This window comes from Drosophila rhopaloa, unplaced genomic scaffold, assembly GCF_018152115.1.
Source record: "Drosophila rhopaloa isolate 14029-0021.01 unplaced genomic scaffold, ASM1815211v1 contig_2, whole genome shotgun sequence".
NCBI classification, from domain to species: Eukaryota; Metazoa; Arthropoda; class Insecta; order Diptera; family Drosophilidae; genus Drosophila; species Drosophila rhopaloa.
In genome coordinates, this window is record NW_025335083.1 from 11,605,837 (window position 1) to 11,623,475 (window position 17,639).

The 17,639-nt window shown below is 37.3% G+C and overlaps 2 protein-coding genes across 8 annotated transcripts; one reads left to right on the forward strand and one right to left on the reverse strand.

Moving 5' to 3' along the window:
- Positions 1 to 291: 291 nt before the first annotated feature.
- Positions 292 to 2,991, reverse strand: LOC108043646 (protein grindelwald). Of its 2 annotated transcripts, none has more exons than XM_044459771.1 (3): positions 2,029 to 2,991; positions 1,106 to 1,420; positions 292 to 1,036 (listed from the first exon to the last, which is right to left on the reverse strand). In XM_044459771.1, exons 1-3 carry the CDS (start codon positions 2,249 to 2,251, stop codon positions 855 to 857), a joined length of 720 nt encoding a protein of 239 aa, XP_044315706.1. In that variant the 5' UTR covers positions 2,252 to 2,991; the 3' UTR covers positions 292 to 854. The 2 variants fall into 2 exon arrangements, with proteins under 2 accessions (XP_044315706.1, XP_016977926.2); XM_017122437.2 differs by having other exon boundaries at positions 1,112 to 1,420; positions 2,029 to 2,989.
- A 958-nt stretch (positions 2,992 to 3,949) lies between these two features.
- LOC108052619 (mediator of RNA polymerase II transcription subunit 15) lies at positions 3,950 to 17,543 on the forward strand. 6 transcript variants are annotated; one of them, XM_044460027.1, is made up of 10 exons: positions 3,950 to 4,524; positions 13,329 to 13,391; positions 13,456 to 13,594; positions 14,024 to 14,138; positions 14,198 to 14,545; positions 14,612 to 15,157; positions 15,220 to 15,339; positions 16,132 to 16,595; positions 17,017 to 17,125; positions 17,183 to 17,543. In XM_044460027.1, the coding sequence occupies exons 1-10, from the start codon at positions 4,449 to 4,451 to the stop codon at positions 17,309 to 17,311; spliced, it is 2,109 nt and encodes a 702-aa protein (XP_044315962.1). In that variant the 5' UTR covers positions 3,950 to 4,448; the 3' UTR covers positions 17,312 to 17,543. The 6 variants fall into 6 exon arrangements, with proteins under 6 accessions (XP_044315962.1, XP_044315963.1, XP_044315964.1 ...); XM_044460028.1 differs by having other exon boundaries at positions 14,615 to 15,157; XM_044460029.1 differs by having other exon boundaries at positions 14,618 to 15,157.
- The last annotated feature ends 96 nt before the right edge of the window (positions 17,544 to 17,639 follow it).

Here is a 17,639-nt window from a genome sequence, read left to right on the forward strand (position 1 = left end):
AACTGTGGCCACAGCTTGTGGCTTGTGGGCGTCAGAGGGGGCGTGGCACCATTTTGAAACAAACTTGCGCTGCGTAGGAACTCCTAAAATCTACATGCAAAATGCCAATCTTCTAGCTTTTATAGTTTCCGAGATCTCAGCGTTCATACGGACAGACAGACGGACAGACAGACGGACAGACAGACGGACAGACGGACAGACGGACATGGCTAGATCGACTCGGCTAGTGATCCTGAACAAGAATATATATACTTTATAGGGTCGGAAACGCTTCCTTCTAGCTGTTACATACTTTTGCACGAATACAATATACCCTTTTACTCTACGAGTAACGGGTATAATAATTGAAATTATTTATTATTGTCAGCCCGCACGCTACGAGACTGCGTTTTGCGAACCATTTTATTTAGTATATTTCGCGCTGATAAGACTGAGGAAGCGAAAAAAATTTCATTCATAAATCATTTTAAATTAAGTTTGGAGCAAGTGGAAATATTCGGCGATTCTAATGTGACATTTAACGTGACTAAATGTCAACTTATCGTTTGGATGTGTTTCTTATATTAGTAATGCATTTTATACAGATTGTAGTTACTTAAGTATTTCATGCCGCAGTGGTTTTCATATAAAAATACAAGATAAATGATACTTATAACCACGATTAAAGATATACAAATATATACTGATACGTATATAAATTAAGCTTACAAACTAGACAAGTTATTGTGTATTAAATATCAAAAGAAGAGTTTTTACCTAATAATTTACCAGGATATCACTAGTTTCAATGTGGTGCACATTTTGCTTTCGCTGGACTGATTTAAGTTAAAGAGTTTGTTTTTAAGTACATGGCTTTAGAAAGCGGGCACAACTGTCGCCGTTGAGGGTTTCTCATTAATCGGCGTTACGACCATAGCCTGATTATCGTATCCATATCCGATCTCCGTCATAACCGTGGTGGGCGTGGTGCTGTTTTCCGCCGGATAGCGAGTGCTCACCGGCGTCGTCATGGTCACAACGGAACCCTCGGCGGCACCTGCAATAAATCATGGCTATTATAATACGAACTATTTGCAGAAGACAGGGCAGTCAGGTAGATCCTTACACTTACCTGCCACACTGTAGATCTGCGATTGCGCCCGTTCAAGGTCTCTGCCATGCCGATTGATGGCACTCAGATTCTGTATGGTGGTGGCATTGAGGTCCTTTCCATTCGCAGTCACTGGATGCGGAAAGGCCTTCGCTTGCAACCGACGTAACTGTTTCTGGACGCATCGGTTGCACATCAGAAATCGAAGGCACTGGAACGCAAAACGAACGGCGATCAGGACGAGAAGGATGGTCAGCAGCAGAAGGATGAGATGCTGGGTTTTCTGGATGTCCAGCACCTCCGCCTTAAGAGGCACAAACAACTTGAAAGCTAAAGGGTGTGAAAATGGATTAGTTAGTTTAATTTATAAGATAAAAACTAAAGATCAAAATTTTATTTGCATATTTTAAAACATACATATTTTAAAAGCAATTCAATTGATATTTATTAGTTTTCGAGTAAGTCTTCTTTAATGCCGTAAAATATTTTAATTTATAAAAAACCAAACAAAGTAAAAATACTTTTTGCATGACACTTTTTTACCCACTTTTAACACACTCTCATTAGATAAATGCAATTGTTTATCAGTGAATGAGCGTAAAGATTAGCTGACCCTATCTTAATAAATATGGTCATGAAGCTACATATTTGCTTTGATAAGGCGATGAGTTTTTAAGTTTCAGCTTTTTTAAAAATCTTACTTTGACTGCAAATAAAATACGCAGTGCCAATTCTAGCGAATCAATTTAAATATATTCTATAGATATTGGAAGTACTTAGTATCTTTTTTAACAACTCATTGAAGATGAGTTAACCGCCTGCTTCAACGAATTGAATCCGGCTGGAAATACCTGTACATACGTTAAAGTTTCCAAATTACCCTATGGATCGTGAGAATGTCTGAGGTAATCGGTGGGGAAGCTATGGGTTATACTTGCCGGAACAGTGCATGTCGCACAAGTTGACATCGTAGTTGTGAGTTGTGTTATCGCAGACCCAACTGCACGGCTGACAGGCCTCCGAGACGGCGTTGCAATATTCGGTCACCGGATGGCAGGTCCCTCCATTGCAATCCTTTGCCGCTGCTACCAAGGAAAAACTTGGTATCAACGGAAGGCCGCCAATGGAGACCGAAACGGCACGCATTCTTCTGACCGACATTAGAGTTTTTATTGTTATATTTATTCACTGGTTTATAGGTGTTTTGCGTGTGATTTCCGTTGTGGCTGATTACAGTTTACATAAGCACTGGTATAACTTTTTTTGTTATTTTTAAACGTTTTCGAAGTATGATTCATATGCCAATAACGCAACCGAGACGCCAACTGACTAACTTCTCTTTTAATTGTTGGCTTCTGGAGTCTGAGTATTTGTTGTTGCCCTTATATACATACACATGTGTGTATTGGTGCAAACGAGTTTATCTCTGCCAAGTTTTACAGCATTTTTTCTAAGATTCCTTGTTATTTTGCCACATTATTACATGCGTTTTTTTTGAATTTACGAACACTCAATATTCATATAAATTTATGTAATTTTTACACCAAAAAATGTGAGTTTTCTCCGTTTTTAAATTATAGACGTCGCTGCTTAGTGATTTTCGAAGCGCTTTGAGCCACAACCAACTCGTTACTGGCTAAAAATGTCTCGATCGCTCGCTGTTACCAACCACTCAGCGCTCAAACAATAGCACTGGCCTCAAATACACTCGTATCCACATTGAGTCTTGACTTTTGTTTACCTTTTTTCACGTCGATTGTAGATGCGAAAGTATCTCTCTATCCATGCTGCAGCAGGTAAACCAAGTGTTTGTCTATCTGCGATAGACTGTTGATTTTCTGTTTTGAGTGAAATACTTCCCGACTTCGGAACACTTTGAACCCGGCTTCAGTTGCTTCATTCTCAGCAGCACTTGGACTTATGAAATTAAAGATCAACCAGAAGTATCTCAGGGGCGCAAGCCAAATAAATACTGGATTAGGTTTCACTCACTCAGCTGTTGTCGTCGCTGATTATAGTTTTGTAAACATGAATTTAATTTGCATTCAGTCAAAAAATATCTAGAACTTCTGATATCGCATTATATAAAAAATAAAAAAATAAAAATTTGCAAGCAAGAAAATTAGATTGCCTCGTCTATAAAATGCCCACTAATGACTCGTATATTTATATATTTAGAATTTTTATATTCCCTCTTGAAATAGGTACCACAATGTTATTTGTTTTAAAATTAGTTAAAGTAAATTTGTTATAATAAAAATATTTTTATCTTAATTTGATATTAAAGTAAACTTAAAAAGATTTTATTATGAATTAATTTATTAATAATAATACAAATTTAATTTGTTTAAGTGGTGAGATTTTGTTTCTCTTTTAAAAAATAATATGTAAGCCCTACCAATTTATACTACATTTTTTTTTGTGTCGATTTTGGATGGGGTTGCAGCCTTGCTAAATTTATGTTTGGGTATGTGTCTTTGGTAAACTGTCAATTGAATGGCAGCACTGAAGACGATATTAATTATATATAGAAATTCTTTTTCAATCCGTCAGTTGTAAAGAAGAGATAGAAATAAAGTAAAACAAACATTAAATCATATGTAATGGGTATACATCTATAAATAATTGTTTTATTAAACACATTTCGTACATAATTTTGAATTACTCTGGAAACTTGGCAGCACTCTTTCCTCTCATCGTTTCCAGGCCTTCCAAGCGCTCTCTTTTGCTCTCTTTCTCTCTCCCTCCCTCCGCACTTATCTTATGCTCATTTCCATTGCAGTGCCGCTTTTGAGATACTTTTGTATCTTTGCATCTTCCAGTTCCAGCACCGCTTGCAGTGTTATGTTATTGTGGCTTCCAGTTCGCTGGACTGGATGGCCAAGTCAAACATCCATTCCATTCGCTGAGCGGCTTTCGCTGTTGAATGAGCTGTTTAGCTAGTTTTCGTGGAACGGCCGCCGGTTCGTTTCGTCGCGTATCTTTGAGATACAAAAATTAAAATCGAATCGAGTCTATATTGCAGCTGTCGTTGCGCGCGTGTTGTCGATGAAAATTGTGGAATTATAACAATTATTTCTCGAGTGGAAGTGTGAAAGTGAAATAGTCGCGCCTAGAGCGACGCAATTAGATGAAAATATAGTTTACTCACGCTCTGTATATTTCTATCTTTTGTGCGAGCGCGCTTCAACAAGTAAACCAAAATTAAAAAAACCACTGGAGTGGAAGGCGCGTCCTTGAGCTCCCTATTTAAGCACACCTGTTTTGGAACGAGATACATATTCAATTGCGATTTGAGCCACCGAAAGGGACAGCCAGCATCAGTTAGAAAGAGAGGGCAAGCGAGCGGTGGAGAGAGATGAATAATTTCACAACCACAACAGCAGCCGCACCACCAAAGGAAGCGCTGCCCCGATCAGGACATGTTAATGAGGGTAAGCATGGGTTAAGAACCGAACCGAACAGAACCGAACCAAACCATTTCGAAATTGGTTGAACATGAACAATTTTGTACGGGGCCTTGGATAATTGGAAATTGATTGGGTTTGAGTGGGGCTATCGAGATGAGGAGTCAGGGGCAGGGGCACGAGCACCACATAGAAGTGATTAATTTAAGGCCTTTAGAATTCCCTCGTCGGTTTCTACCCTCTTATTTAACTCCCCTGGAATTTCATCGACTAAATTCCCTCTCTTTTGATCACATTAATAGTCGAGGAACCTTTTTTTTGCATTAGAATTCTTTAAGAAGCTATGTTTCTTTGTTTCTTCAGGAGTTCCTAACTTTTGGCCATCTTAAAGAAATTAAAATTGTTCTTTATATTATATTATTTGGGAACTCTTTATTTCAATTGGCAACAAATTTCTTTGAAAACTAGATTCTTTTGTTTTTAAAATTTCTTTGTTGTGACCATCTTAACCTGATGAAAAATTTTCTTTCTTCCATTCACAATTCAGCGCGATAATAAAAAGGAGAAGTATTTCTTAAAATCTTTAACTGATTTCTTTATGACAAATGATATTTAAATATTGTTCCAAATGAAAAATATGAATTTAAGTAAAAGTTTAAATATTTAAGATTAATGCAATATATAATACGTTTATAATATAAATATAATTATAATTATATAAATATAATTTTACACACAAATATTTATATAGTTTATATATAACAGATAAACTGTGTCTTATGTATTTTGATGAATAGTTTTTATTATATATTTTTTATAGCTTTAGAGAAGGCAAATTTATAGTTTGTTTATATTTACAAAATGCTAAGAAAACATTTCCTATATTTCTACATCGTCTTTGAAGAACTTATTAATAAAATGATTCTTGGGTATAGGAAACCCCAATAATTCCACCAATCTGATATCTTTGAATGCCGACATAAGCCAAAACAAACATTAAAGTTCCCAGAACTTCTTGAGTGTCATATGTATACGCCTTGGGGTTTGAGTTGTAAGCTATTTTTTTGTTGATTCAGATGTAAACAAACCGCAGAGCACGTTTCCTTCTTATCGCTTGCGACTTACGACCTTATATAATAATCAAAACATTTGCATAGAAAAATGTTACAGCATGAAAAGCTCATTCACCACACTGAATAAGCTCAATTAATTGAAATACGAATACGAAATGCTCGATGACAAAAAAATGGCGGTTGTGCAAATCGCCTGGGACACTACATAGTATTTGTTGTTATGCTAATGAAAAAGATTGCCCAAAAGAAGAAAAAATAATTCACAGAAAACACGAGCTAAAAAACTTTCTCGGCGTTCAGTCACAATCGCAAGAAGTTAGCGAGTTCCCTATTATTTTTTTTTTGGGGTTTTGAAAGTCTTTATGAGACGATAACAAAAACAAAGACCACCAGTCAGCAACTGAGGCAACCGCACAGTTCAGACCAACGACCGAAAAGCGGACAAAGCTGTGAAGAAGAAATTTCAGTTAAAAAACAAGAAAGAAAAGCTAACTTCGGGCGGAGCCGAAGTTGATATACCCTTGCAGAATATTGTGTAAATTATATTCTCCAAAATTATTCATATGATGCAATCTTAATACTTATAAAAAATCCCAACTTCCTAACTTTAAAAACACCAAAGTTATGGCATTTCCAATCGTTCAGTTATATGGCAGCTATAGGATATAGTCGGCCGATCCTTATGAAATTTAATAGGTTGGATTGATTGGTTAAAAATAGAACCCATAGAAAATCCCAACTTCCTAACTTAACAAAAACCAAAGTTGTGGCATTTCCAATCGTTCAGTTATATGGCAGCTATAGGATATAGTCGGCCGATCCTTATGAAATTTAATAGGTTGGATTGATTGGTTAAAAATAGAACCCATAGAAAATCCCAACTTCCTAACTTAACAAAAACCAAAGTTGTGGCATTTCTGATCAATCAGTTATATGGTGGCTATAGGATATAGTCGGCCGATCCTTATGAAATTTGGTAGGTCGGATTGATAGGCCAAATATAAAACCCATATAAAATCCCAACTTCCTAACTTCACAAACACCAAAGTTATGGCATTTCCGATCAATCAGTTATATGGCAGCTATAGGATATAGTCGGCCGATCCTTATGAAACTTGGTAGGTCGGATTGGGTGGCCAAATATAAAACCCATATAAAATTCCAGCTTCCTAACTTAACAAACAGCAGAGTTATGGCATTTCCGATCAATCAGTTATATGGCAGCTATAGGATATAGTCGGCCGATCCCGGCCGTTCCGACTTATATACTGCGTGCAAAGGAAAGAAGGGTGTGTGCAAAGTTTCAATTCGATATCTTTAAAACTGAGAGACTAGTTCGCGTAGAAACAGACAGACGGACAGACAGACGGACAGACGGACAGACGGACAGACGGACAGACGGACAGACGGACATGGCTATATCAACTCAGGAGGTGATCCTGATCAAGAATATATATACTTTATAGGGTCGGAGATGTCTCCTTCACTGCGTTGCACACTTTTGACCAAAATTATAATACCCTCTGCAAGGGTATAATAAACAAACACCGAGCTCTTATATAGTTTTCTTTCAGAGCAATCGAGGGGAAGCCAGGCGATCCCCGCTACAGAAAGGGAAAATATACAGTGTATTTTTTTCTTTTTGGAGGTGCAAAAAATGATTGCCGCTAGCACTTTCCATTTAATAGTTACACTGATCAAAAATCGTATAAAAATCTTTTCTCCACTTCTCTGTTTTCTGTGAAACTTTAAGGGTAAATAGAACACAAAATATCGCTTATTTAAAACACATTTGAATTCATACAAATGATATATTAGCTTGTAATCCAGAAACATTTATTAATTTGTTTTAAAATATTTGGGAAAAAATGTTTTTCACCTTAACTTTAAATTTTATATTTTTTCTCAGCTTAAAATTTTAAATATCTAAAAGTTGTAAGTTAAGGAGAACACAAGATTTCGATAATTTATAAAATGTGCTTTGTTATATTCTACTTTGTGAAATTTAACTTATAGAACTACTAAATTTAAAATATATTTTCGTTTTATTAGTAATTTCATAATGATTCTGAATTAGCCACTATATTCATTAACGAATGTATCCAATTCCTAACCGATTTCGCTGAGATTTCTTAGCAGTGCAGAGATGCAAAAAAGCTGGTTCCGAGCATTTGTATCTTAAAGATACAGCGCGTGCAGCAGGCAACAGCTGACGGTTAGCCGAGGGGATTGCAGCCGCTTCATTTGCGCCCAAGCACGCATGACAAAAGACCCCCACAAAGAGTCGGCCCTCGGTTTGAAATAGCCGTGCCTCCAACTGAAACTCACTCAACTGCTGGCCTCTTTTTTTTTTGCCAGCCAGCCTGACTGACAAGTGAAGGGGTTTATTTCAAGGGGGGAGGGGGTTTGAGGGGTGCTGCAGCCCCAGCAGCAACAGAAACAGCAGCAGTTGCATGACGAGCCGCCTGAATGCAGTTTATTTCTTTCCTTGCATGCCAGGAATGATTCACTTGCCACGATGACAGGATGTGCGAGTGCCAGGAAAGAGGTCTTCTCCATTTGGATTTGGCTCTTAACATTTCTATGGGGATAGCACTTAAAGGAAACTCAAGCCCCACTCTTTTCCTCCACTCGTAAGACCGCTTTGTCATGACTGGCCTATAAAACAACTTTTCAACATGTCCAAATAATGGAGTTCTTAAGGAGTTGGGCTATCCACCTCAAGTGATGGTGTTTACAAATGAAAGTCCAAATAAACTGAAAAGTTCTATGCTTAAAATTGCACTACATTTTTTTAGAACACAAAATTAGGTAATGTTAAGAGTACTTATGGTTTTATTATCCACTCGAGACCATTGCACTTCACAAAATTAAGAGTTTATGATCTAATAAACAAACTTGTTTACTGTTTATAACTATTGACAATGCTATACCGACATTAGTAAATAAATAAAAATTGATATTTAAGAACCCAAACGAATCGATTTCAAGGTGAAGTCAGCCTAATGAGCCTATTTCCTCTTTTCAAAATCAGAGAAAGTTTGCCTGTCTTAATTCATAAGTATCGTAGCATGAAACAGAAATTAAGCTAATTTTTGAGCTTCGTTTTGATGGCACAACACTCGAATAGACAATTATTGGCCTTTCTGTTTTGGATACACATAACTTTGTTTTGAGTACCTGCCTGAGAGGCCATTCAATCAATCAACGGAAACCGAAACCGAACCTGAACTGTGAGTTCATTTGAATGAAATAAATTCGAGATGATGCAGCCTGGCTAAGGTCAATGTAAGGCTGGCTAAATATACTGATGCCGCGGCGAGTGTGTATCCGTATCTGTATCTGTCAGATGCAACATTCAAATAGTCGACATTGCGGGCCGCATTTCTCGTCCAGTGGCAGTGGCATGTTCAACAACCTTGAGTCAGGTTTTTCCACTTTCGGCGCCGCGTCTTTTGCAGCCGAAGACTGCTGCAGTTGCAGTCGTCAAGCGTCAACAACATTTTTTCCCGCCGCACACACATATTTTCCTGGATTTTGTTGGGGGCTCTCTCATAAATTTTCCCGTCAAACTGCTTTCTAATTTTGGCTTTCCACACTTGTTTATAGTTTTTTTATGCATATATACATGGGCTTATATATTCATTACCATCTCGGGTTGTGTAACTCTTCACGCGATCGGCGGGCCATTCATGCGTGTTCAGCCATCTGAACTTGGCTGCCAATCAGGGAGAATGAATCGGAGAAATGGGCGAAAATCCGGGCTGAAAGTAAAATAGTGAAGCCCTGCAAATGCAAAAAGGCCCAGACAAAAACACTGTGAACTGTAAATCGACTGGCCAGCAAGGTTAATTGAATGTGGCAGGTAAATTTGTAAAGGTTGCAGTGCAAACAGTTTGGCCAAATTGAGCCTCGGCAGCTAAACAATTGTTGCTGCACATAAATAATTAAGTGCCCCATTTAACTTGGTTCATCGGAAGGAGAAATAAACCACTTGTTTAATCTTAATTACATTTACATTTGGCTTACAGCAGTTCTAATTTGATATTACCTAAATTTGTGAACATTAGGAGCTATAAATAAATAAATATCATACCTATATCCTATTGACCTTCCTTTGTTAAATCTATTTAAACATGAATTAAATTCATAAGTATGTATGGTACCAGAATTTAAATAAAGATATCATTTATAAATTCCCATCATTTTCGTACTAAAATATAAAAATATATTTTTATAATATTGATTGAGTTTGTAAGTTAAACAAATTTTTTTCTGAGTAGGTAATATTTCCGCACTTACAATTATAGATCCGTTGATCACCTTTTTATTGTTTTATGATGCTTTCCAAAATTAATAAATTCTTTTAACTCAGATGAAACGTAACCAAACCATTTCTAAGCAAATATTTCGCTACTTATTTGGACATCAACGATTCTTTAGAATTTCAAAGTCAAACAAAAGGCCCGTATACACAGCTTTCAATCAACCTTTGCTCAGCTGATTTCTTTTGAAATCTCCCTCCCCCACCTGCTTTCGCCCCCCGTGGAGAGAATTCTTCAGAAACCTAAAGATCCATGAATCATGCATTTGCTGACTTACTAACCCGTTCTCGGTTCGCCGTTTTTTGGTCAAGTCGATAAAATGCTTTTGGTGACCCACATTGCACCACCCATTGTAGTGTGAATTTTCGGGGCAGCAAAGGTTACCCTGTTTCTTTTTTGGCAAAAACCCGTTCCAGGGCCAGTTAAATATTTTATTTCCCCCATATGGACTACCGCAATAAGTCAGCTGTCACCGACGGAACAGGAAATCGAAAGAATTTCAAATTTGTCGTGTGACTTTATAGCAACTGGCAATTTCGAATGGCACTAGCAATAATTTTCCTAGCCTTATATGCTGCACGACTTTAATGCCTCGGTCATTTCCTCTCTTTCTCAAAAAAAGGAACATTATTTAACGGCTAGCGTATGGAGTACAGTAAGTCAATTTCAGCACAGGTTTCCTTTGTTTTTCCCATATATATTTTTTTTTGTTGCTGTATAATTTGTTTTCGTATTTCGCCCGTTGCCCGTTGTGCATAATAAAAAGCCGCGCTTGCCCGGGGGAATTATAAAGCAAAAGCGCAGAGACGTAAGAACAACAAGAAAATCATATACACACATACTGGCACTTATTCAATACTTTGTAAGTTATATGCTGAAAGCAAAATATAGCAAGAAACTGAGGTTTACTTTGAAACACACGAAGGTTTGCATACCCTTTTCAAGTTAGAAAAAAATTATATTTAATTTTCTTATGGAAATAATTTAAACAGGAAGTTTATTTCTTAACAAGCAAAAAAAATATATTTATAAATGTTATTTTTTGATTTAACCCTCAATTAATAAATCGAATGTCTTAAAATCTTTAAAAAGTTAAGAGCTTACAAAAATGTATATAATTGTAATTTCAAAATCATTTTCTTTGGAGATTTAGGAAATTATTAAAATAAACAGATATATATTTCAGAATTTATATGGGAAGTCAAAATGAGGTCTAAAAAATACATCTCCATCAAAAAACAAGAAATATTTGCCAAGTCAGCGAGATCATATTAAGATTTCTGTTGTTCAGATAGTTCGTGTTCATATAATACCACATTTTTTTTATAAATCATTGCAAGCAACTGTCTTGAATTACCTCACTCTTCTAGGGTAGAAACATAGTGTTGAATATGCTGGGGGGAGTGGGGCAGAAGTTGGGGATGGGGTTTTGAAGGCAGGCGGGGTAAGCAACCTGAGCTGAGCAATCAGGCCGAACCACTCAGCAGACCGAGCGGGCCAAGAAAAGTGCGAGTTTGCAAAAAAATACTTTGTTTTTCAGTTTATGCAGCGGCACAACTTTTTTTTAAGAAACAGCATGCTCGTGCATATATAGAATCCGCTTAGCTATATATTTACATGTACATAGTGTTTCTGTGCAGTCAGAAATCAAACAACTAAATTGATTATGTCTGTGAGAGCGACGCCCCAACATTTCAGCTTTTCTTGCCGCGGCAGCAATTTCATTTCAAATTGCAGTTAATTAAGTCACATCGCCTCTAAATGCATTAGCTGTACTGAGAGTCCGAACCATAATTCATTTTCAACTGGAGTGTTCTAATTGCACTTGCCCTGACAGCGTAGAAATCATGGGTCAGAGTTCAACTAATTGTCAGTTGACAGTTTGAAGTCAAAGAACCTTTAAATTAGAGCCACTATGGGGAGATCGAAGTGTACAGATAAGAAAGTTACAAATATGTATGCTTAATAGATGGACTGAAAGGAAGGAACTAATGGAGCTAAAAGTGTGGGAAGTCAGGGGAAACTTTGGGGTCACAAGTGATTAAAAATGATAACATAAGTGTTGAGAACTCAAAAATAATTTTTAAGGAAGTGATAAGATCTAGTCGGTTCCTCAAATTAACATCAATTTAAGAAAATGTGAAGCGTAACTAAAGAGAAAATAATGACCGTTGAAACATTTGTTATTTATGTATCATCTAAAAGGTATATATTAAAAAAAAAAATTGATTTTAAGCTAAAATCATTTATTACTATTTAAAAAACTTTTCCCCATTTTCTAAATTTAAGATATGCTATCGTTGTCAATCAGAAGACAACTTTCATATCTACCTAGATACGAACTATCAATCCGATAACAAGACGCACTTGACGATATAACTGGAAGCCTCATCAGGCCAACAACTTTCCCACTTTGCCACACTTCCACTTTCCAGAGACAGTGACTGAGAGTCGAGACTCCCCAACTAAATGAAATGATAAATGACAGCAACTCAAACCCAGACCAGAACACCAAAACCAGACGCTTCCAATTGCGTGGATCGTGCATTGATACACAGAAAAAAATATAGAAAACAATATGAGTCACGTTTTTTCTGTAATAAATTTTTTTAAATATATAATATTAGTCATCAATATGTGTAAAAAAAAAATTATAAAGATTCGATTCCAAGCGAACAATTTGTATGCCTAATCTCACTTCTATTTAATAAAAAATGTGTATCCAATCTAAGTTCACTTGGAACTACTGTTTACAGCACTGTTTTTCCTACAATCGTATGTGTATATTTATTATAATATAACGATCATATAAGTGCATGACGAAAACTTTAAAATTGTTGATATGGGAATATTTTTACTTGGCTTTTTTAACATTAATTAAGTTTTTATTTCAAGTTATGAATTTTTAATAAATTAGAAAGCCTTCACATATATTTTCCTCTGTGTAAACATATGAGCACACGACCGAGCTCGAACCAAAGAGCAACAAAATAAAAACATATAAATAACCCCAAACGAACCCCAAACGAAATTCTACACACACAATTAAGAGGAAGTTTTTACCACGCTTTCGCTTATCAACGAGCTGAGATCGCTCTATGCTCGGTTAAATCGATCAAATTGCGGTCCCAACTCCCTGAAAACAGTCCCCCACTCCGGCCGCATTACATCTTCAATGGAATTTCTTTGTTCGAGTCCGGTTTTGTCCCCAATTCGGAAGACTGCAACTCGAAGGTGACTCATCGGTTTACCGGGGCATCAAGTGGAGCAAACAGATTTTAACGATCTTGCAGGGCTTCATTAGAGATTTGGTCGGTAATCTGATAGGTCCCGCATTAAATATCACTTGTCATTAGATACTGTAATTTACTGCCATAAAAAATGTGATTCAAGCTACTTAAAACCAATTTTTTCTATCGTTTCCGCATTTCAGTGTGCAAAGAGTGGCTCGTGCGTGAGGATGGCGCTCTGGCCTATAAACTCCAGTCCCAAGAGAGTAAGTACCAAAAGGGCAACTAATGTATAGCCATTAAACTAATGCATAAAATCATTTCCCTCAGTCAATGACTTCTACAAAGGAAACCGGTACAGAAACGCGGTGGTTCGCGAGGATTTCCCAACGGCGCTGCACGAACAGATCAAGGAGAAGGAGCAGGCCCAGCGAAGGGTGGATGCCTACAGGAGACGGCTAACTGAACAGTAAGTCGAGGAATAAATATTATTATAAACATTAAAAAAAGGTTTTTAAAAATAATATTGCCTTAATCTACTTACACTTGAAGAACCTTAAAAAAGTTAATTACACCTAGACCTACTTAAAATAGAACAAAGTTATTCATTTTACATAGTTTACCGAATAGAAGTAGTTTAATAAACTGCTATTTTCATCTTATTCAATTTAAAATGATTTTCTTATTATTAAAGATGGAAAATTACATTTGATTAATGATAATTCCATTCAGCCTTTTATTAATAGCCTTTATAAACAGTCTCTCAATTACTTATTTGGTACTTAGTAATTGTTAACAGAGGTGCAACAAATGTGTTATATTGTTAGTTACAAATTTTTGAAAGTCATGCAGGCACATTTCTCCATTTTCAATAGAACTAATCACAATATCTCAACAGGGAGGAGCATGACAAGCGTGTGGCCAAAGAAATTGCTGACAAACTGGAGCGTGATTTGCAGGAGCAACAGCAAAAGGAGGTGCAACAAAGCGAGTTGATAGCCAAGCAAATGCAGGTAAGTACCTTTGATTTTATGGTATACCCATATCCCTTGAGTAATTAACTCGATTGCAGGAAATCTATGTTAATCTGCCACCTGTGCCGCCGCCAGCAACTCGCGAGAAAGGCTCCCGACCGCCGCCCCGTCCCGCCAAAGCAAGTATACACCTGCAACAGCAGCAACATCATCAGACACAGCAGCAACATCAGCCAGAGCCGAGCACCTCACAGCAGGCTAGATATCACAGTCAGCAACAACAACAGCAGCAGCAGCAACCATTGCAGCTACAGCAGCAACACTTCTCACAAACAGACAACTATGTAGGATTATCGCTAATACCAAATATTGTAGATATGCCAGCGGCGGCAGCAGCAACATGCACCACTCCCACTAGAAATGCACAGGCACACAATCAGCTGTTGGTGAGTGATGTCTTATCATCGCCACAGCAGCACCAACAACATCACTCACGTTTTCATCATGCACAGCAGCAGCAGCAGCATCAGCAGCAACATCAATCATCATCGCCGGCACGTCGACCACCAACAAATGCCACCGCATCCACTATAACTAACATGCCCAGCACTTCATCCATAACTCAGCACCCACCCACACAATCCGCACAGGCAGCTGGCATCGATGAGCCGGTGGACTATGCCGATGTTGCTGACAGCATACGCGACTACAACATCGCTGCCACGAGCACGGCAGCAACATCGGGCAGTGTTGTCGATGCAGCTGCAACATCACTCCAAAAACAACGCTCCCCGTCACACGAAAATCTCCTAAGAACCGAACCGAAATTTCAGAAATTGTCACCCGAGAAATACGATCAACTGGTGGGCAATTTCGGTTTGGGATCCGGTGCGGGATCGGGATCGGCCAAGGCAGCTGAAAGACACATGCAGCAACATGCCGATGACATCGAGCTCTATGTGGATCCCTGTGATTATGCGAGCCTGCGGGAGATCGGTCTGCCGATGGAAGAGATCCAGGAGATGAGCAAGAAGCTCAAGCAGGAGCAGAAGGATGAGGTGACCGTGTTTATTTTACAACTATCATAAATTTCCTGTAACCGTTCGTTATTTCATTACAGTTGCTGGCTCGCAGGCTGCAGGCCATTGAATCCAAGGACTGTGTGCGACAGGAGCACAGGGATCGTCTGCTGGCCATTGAGGCGCAGGACAAGGAACTGGCCAAAATGTTGCAGGACAGGGTAAGGCATTCACGATTAGCAAGAGAAGGGAATAAATATGTGTAAATTATGAAGATATGACCAAAAAAGAGAGAAGAAAAATGTACATTCTACAATCATAGAAAAATGTTATTAGGGACAAAACACTATAAAACTATAAAAAGTCAAGAAGTTTTTACACTTTTTAAATAATCAAGGATTAATTATACTTAAATACCCGATCTATTTTACGATATGTTTGCCAAATGTTTTTGTTCTTTTACTCAGCTAATAAATCAGCCAACTTTATAAACCGTTTCAAAATCGTTATCTCGGGATTTTAAGCGCATTTTAAACTCTTGTTGAGAATTCTTATACTCTCGATAGGAGTAAGATTTCTATTTTGTATTCTTTTTTAAAGCCTTTAATTATTTAAAAACAAGAAAAATAATCCAAGTATTTTTAACCCTTATAACCCCGACATTTTTCCAAAAATTATAATAATGGACTGCTACAACAACTTTAGATGAACTCACGAAACTATTTTTGCTATAAATACAACAATTTAGGAATCAGAAAGGTAAATGGAATGCAATTGAGCCTTTAAGGTTCGCAGGCTTGTTTTTTCAAAACATGTTTTAATCATTTCAAACGAAGCTTGTTGATGAGTTTTCATCTTTGTCTTGCTATATCAGCCTTTGTTGAGATCATGAGCATTACATTTGTATATCAAAATGTTCATTCGTTAGAATTTTAATTACAAGAATTACAATCATTTAATTTTATGTGCTTTTAACTTTTTTACTAAAACACTACCTCGATCTTCCATTTTAGGAGAAGGCCAAGGCCAAGCGGGCCAAGGAGAAAGCTCGATTGCGAAAAAGTCAGCAGAAGGAAGCCGCAGAAGCTGGCAATGGGAATGGTGGTCTGCTCTGTGGCACCAATTCCCATTGTGGTCCGCTGCTCCCACTGCCCCCGGATTGCCTTTCCACCACTGCCAATCATTCTCAGGCCGACATCGATGTGGAGGCCTACTCCAATCCCATAGACGTGCTCAACAACAGTCGTGAACAGAGGACCCACAATGGACCTTTGACCAATGGCAGCCTGACCAGAGATGGGGGCTCCTCCAATCACAGTTCCATGCAGAGACAGCAGCGGAACATGGCACCCATTAGGGGAGAAGATGATATCTACACTCTGCCCGTGGACAGTTGTCGGCCAGGACAAAGGCCTGTTTCACTACACATGGCAGCGGAGGCAGTGCAACAGCTTCAGACCCACAATTCTATGACGAGGTGAGTTGGCACTCCAAGAAAAACAAAGGAAAAGTACCTTCTTTCTTTATAAACAACTGCTTAAGATCATCACAGACTTTTTATGAAACATTAATTATTTACATTATTTTTGTTTAAGCAATAAATTTAAAGTGGAAGCGTCCAAAAATTAATTAAAATTATTGATTTGCAAAAAGAAATTAAATTTGTTGTATATAAAAATCAATTCAATAATTTATTTATTTTCATTTCACCTATTTGTGTTACAATAAACTTTAGTTTTTCAAATTTTACACCTTTAAATTGTTTATTTAATTAAATTTAATTACAAAATGATGTAACCAATTTTTAAAACTGGGATTGTTTGTCTTTTAAAAATGTAATTAGCTTACCCTTGTAATCTTTGTTTTATCCATTCTTTTATATTTTTTATTTCCCACAGATCCGAGCATTATGGATCCGAGGCTGGTTCCCATGACAGTTCGCATCAGAGTGGCCAGGACATATCACCCCACATGAAATACTCCAAGTCCGGCAATTTCGGTATATATGTATAAAAGGACTCGCCTTGAATTATCCCGCTAAATATTAATATGTTCTGATTGCAGATCAAAGTGCCAGCCCCACGCCGCCTTACATGCCAATTCAGGGTACTCGACGATCAAATTCAAGTGAAGATCGTAAAAAGAAGTCCAAGGACAAGTGCACGCATCAGTAAACCATTATCACCCATTTAAACCAACACATACATATATGCTTTCTACTCTCTTGACAATGAAATTGTTCAGATCAAAATCATTACCTTTTATTGATTTATTCAAACCTTTCTCACATTGTATCTCTAAAACTTAAAAGTAGTTTATAGTTCAAATACATCAAAAATATGTATAGTTTACTATGTGTTTTCAGTAATGGTTTTAAAAGAAGACATTATTGAATTTACAATAAAGATTTTTTTATAGATACATAGTTATATTATATTTATTACTTGGGGAAGAGATAAACGATCTTAACAAAAATACAATTAATTGGCCAAAAAAATAATTTTGAAATACATTTTTTTAA

Bases quoted from the DNA above. Each gene is read 5' to 3' on its own strand.
- LOC108043646 (XM_044459771.1), bottom strand. From the start codon at position 2,251: ATGTCGGTCAGAAGAATGCGTGCCGTTTCGGTCTCCATTGGCGGCCTT. The intron at 1,421-2,028 runs GCAAGTATAACC...CACACCCTTTAG, and splicing joins GTGCGACATGCACTGTTCCG to CTTTCAAGTTGTTTGTGCCT. The intron at 1,037-1,105 runs GTAAGGATCTAC...GATTTATTGCAG, and splicing joins CTACAGTGTGGCAGGTAAGT to GTGCCGCCGAGGGTTCCGTT.
- LOC108052619 (XM_044460025.1), top strand. From the start codon at position 4,449: ATGAATAATTTCACAACCACAACAGCAGCCGCACCACCAAAGGAAGCG. The intron at 15,340-16,131 runs GTAAGGCATTCA...CTTCCATTTTAG, and splicing joins CCAAAATGTTGCAGGACAGG to GAGAAGGCCAAGGCCAAGCG. The intron at 16,596-17,016 runs GTGAGTTGGCAC...TATTTCCCACAG, and splicing joins ACCCACAATTCTATGACGAG to ATCCGAGCATTATGGATCCG.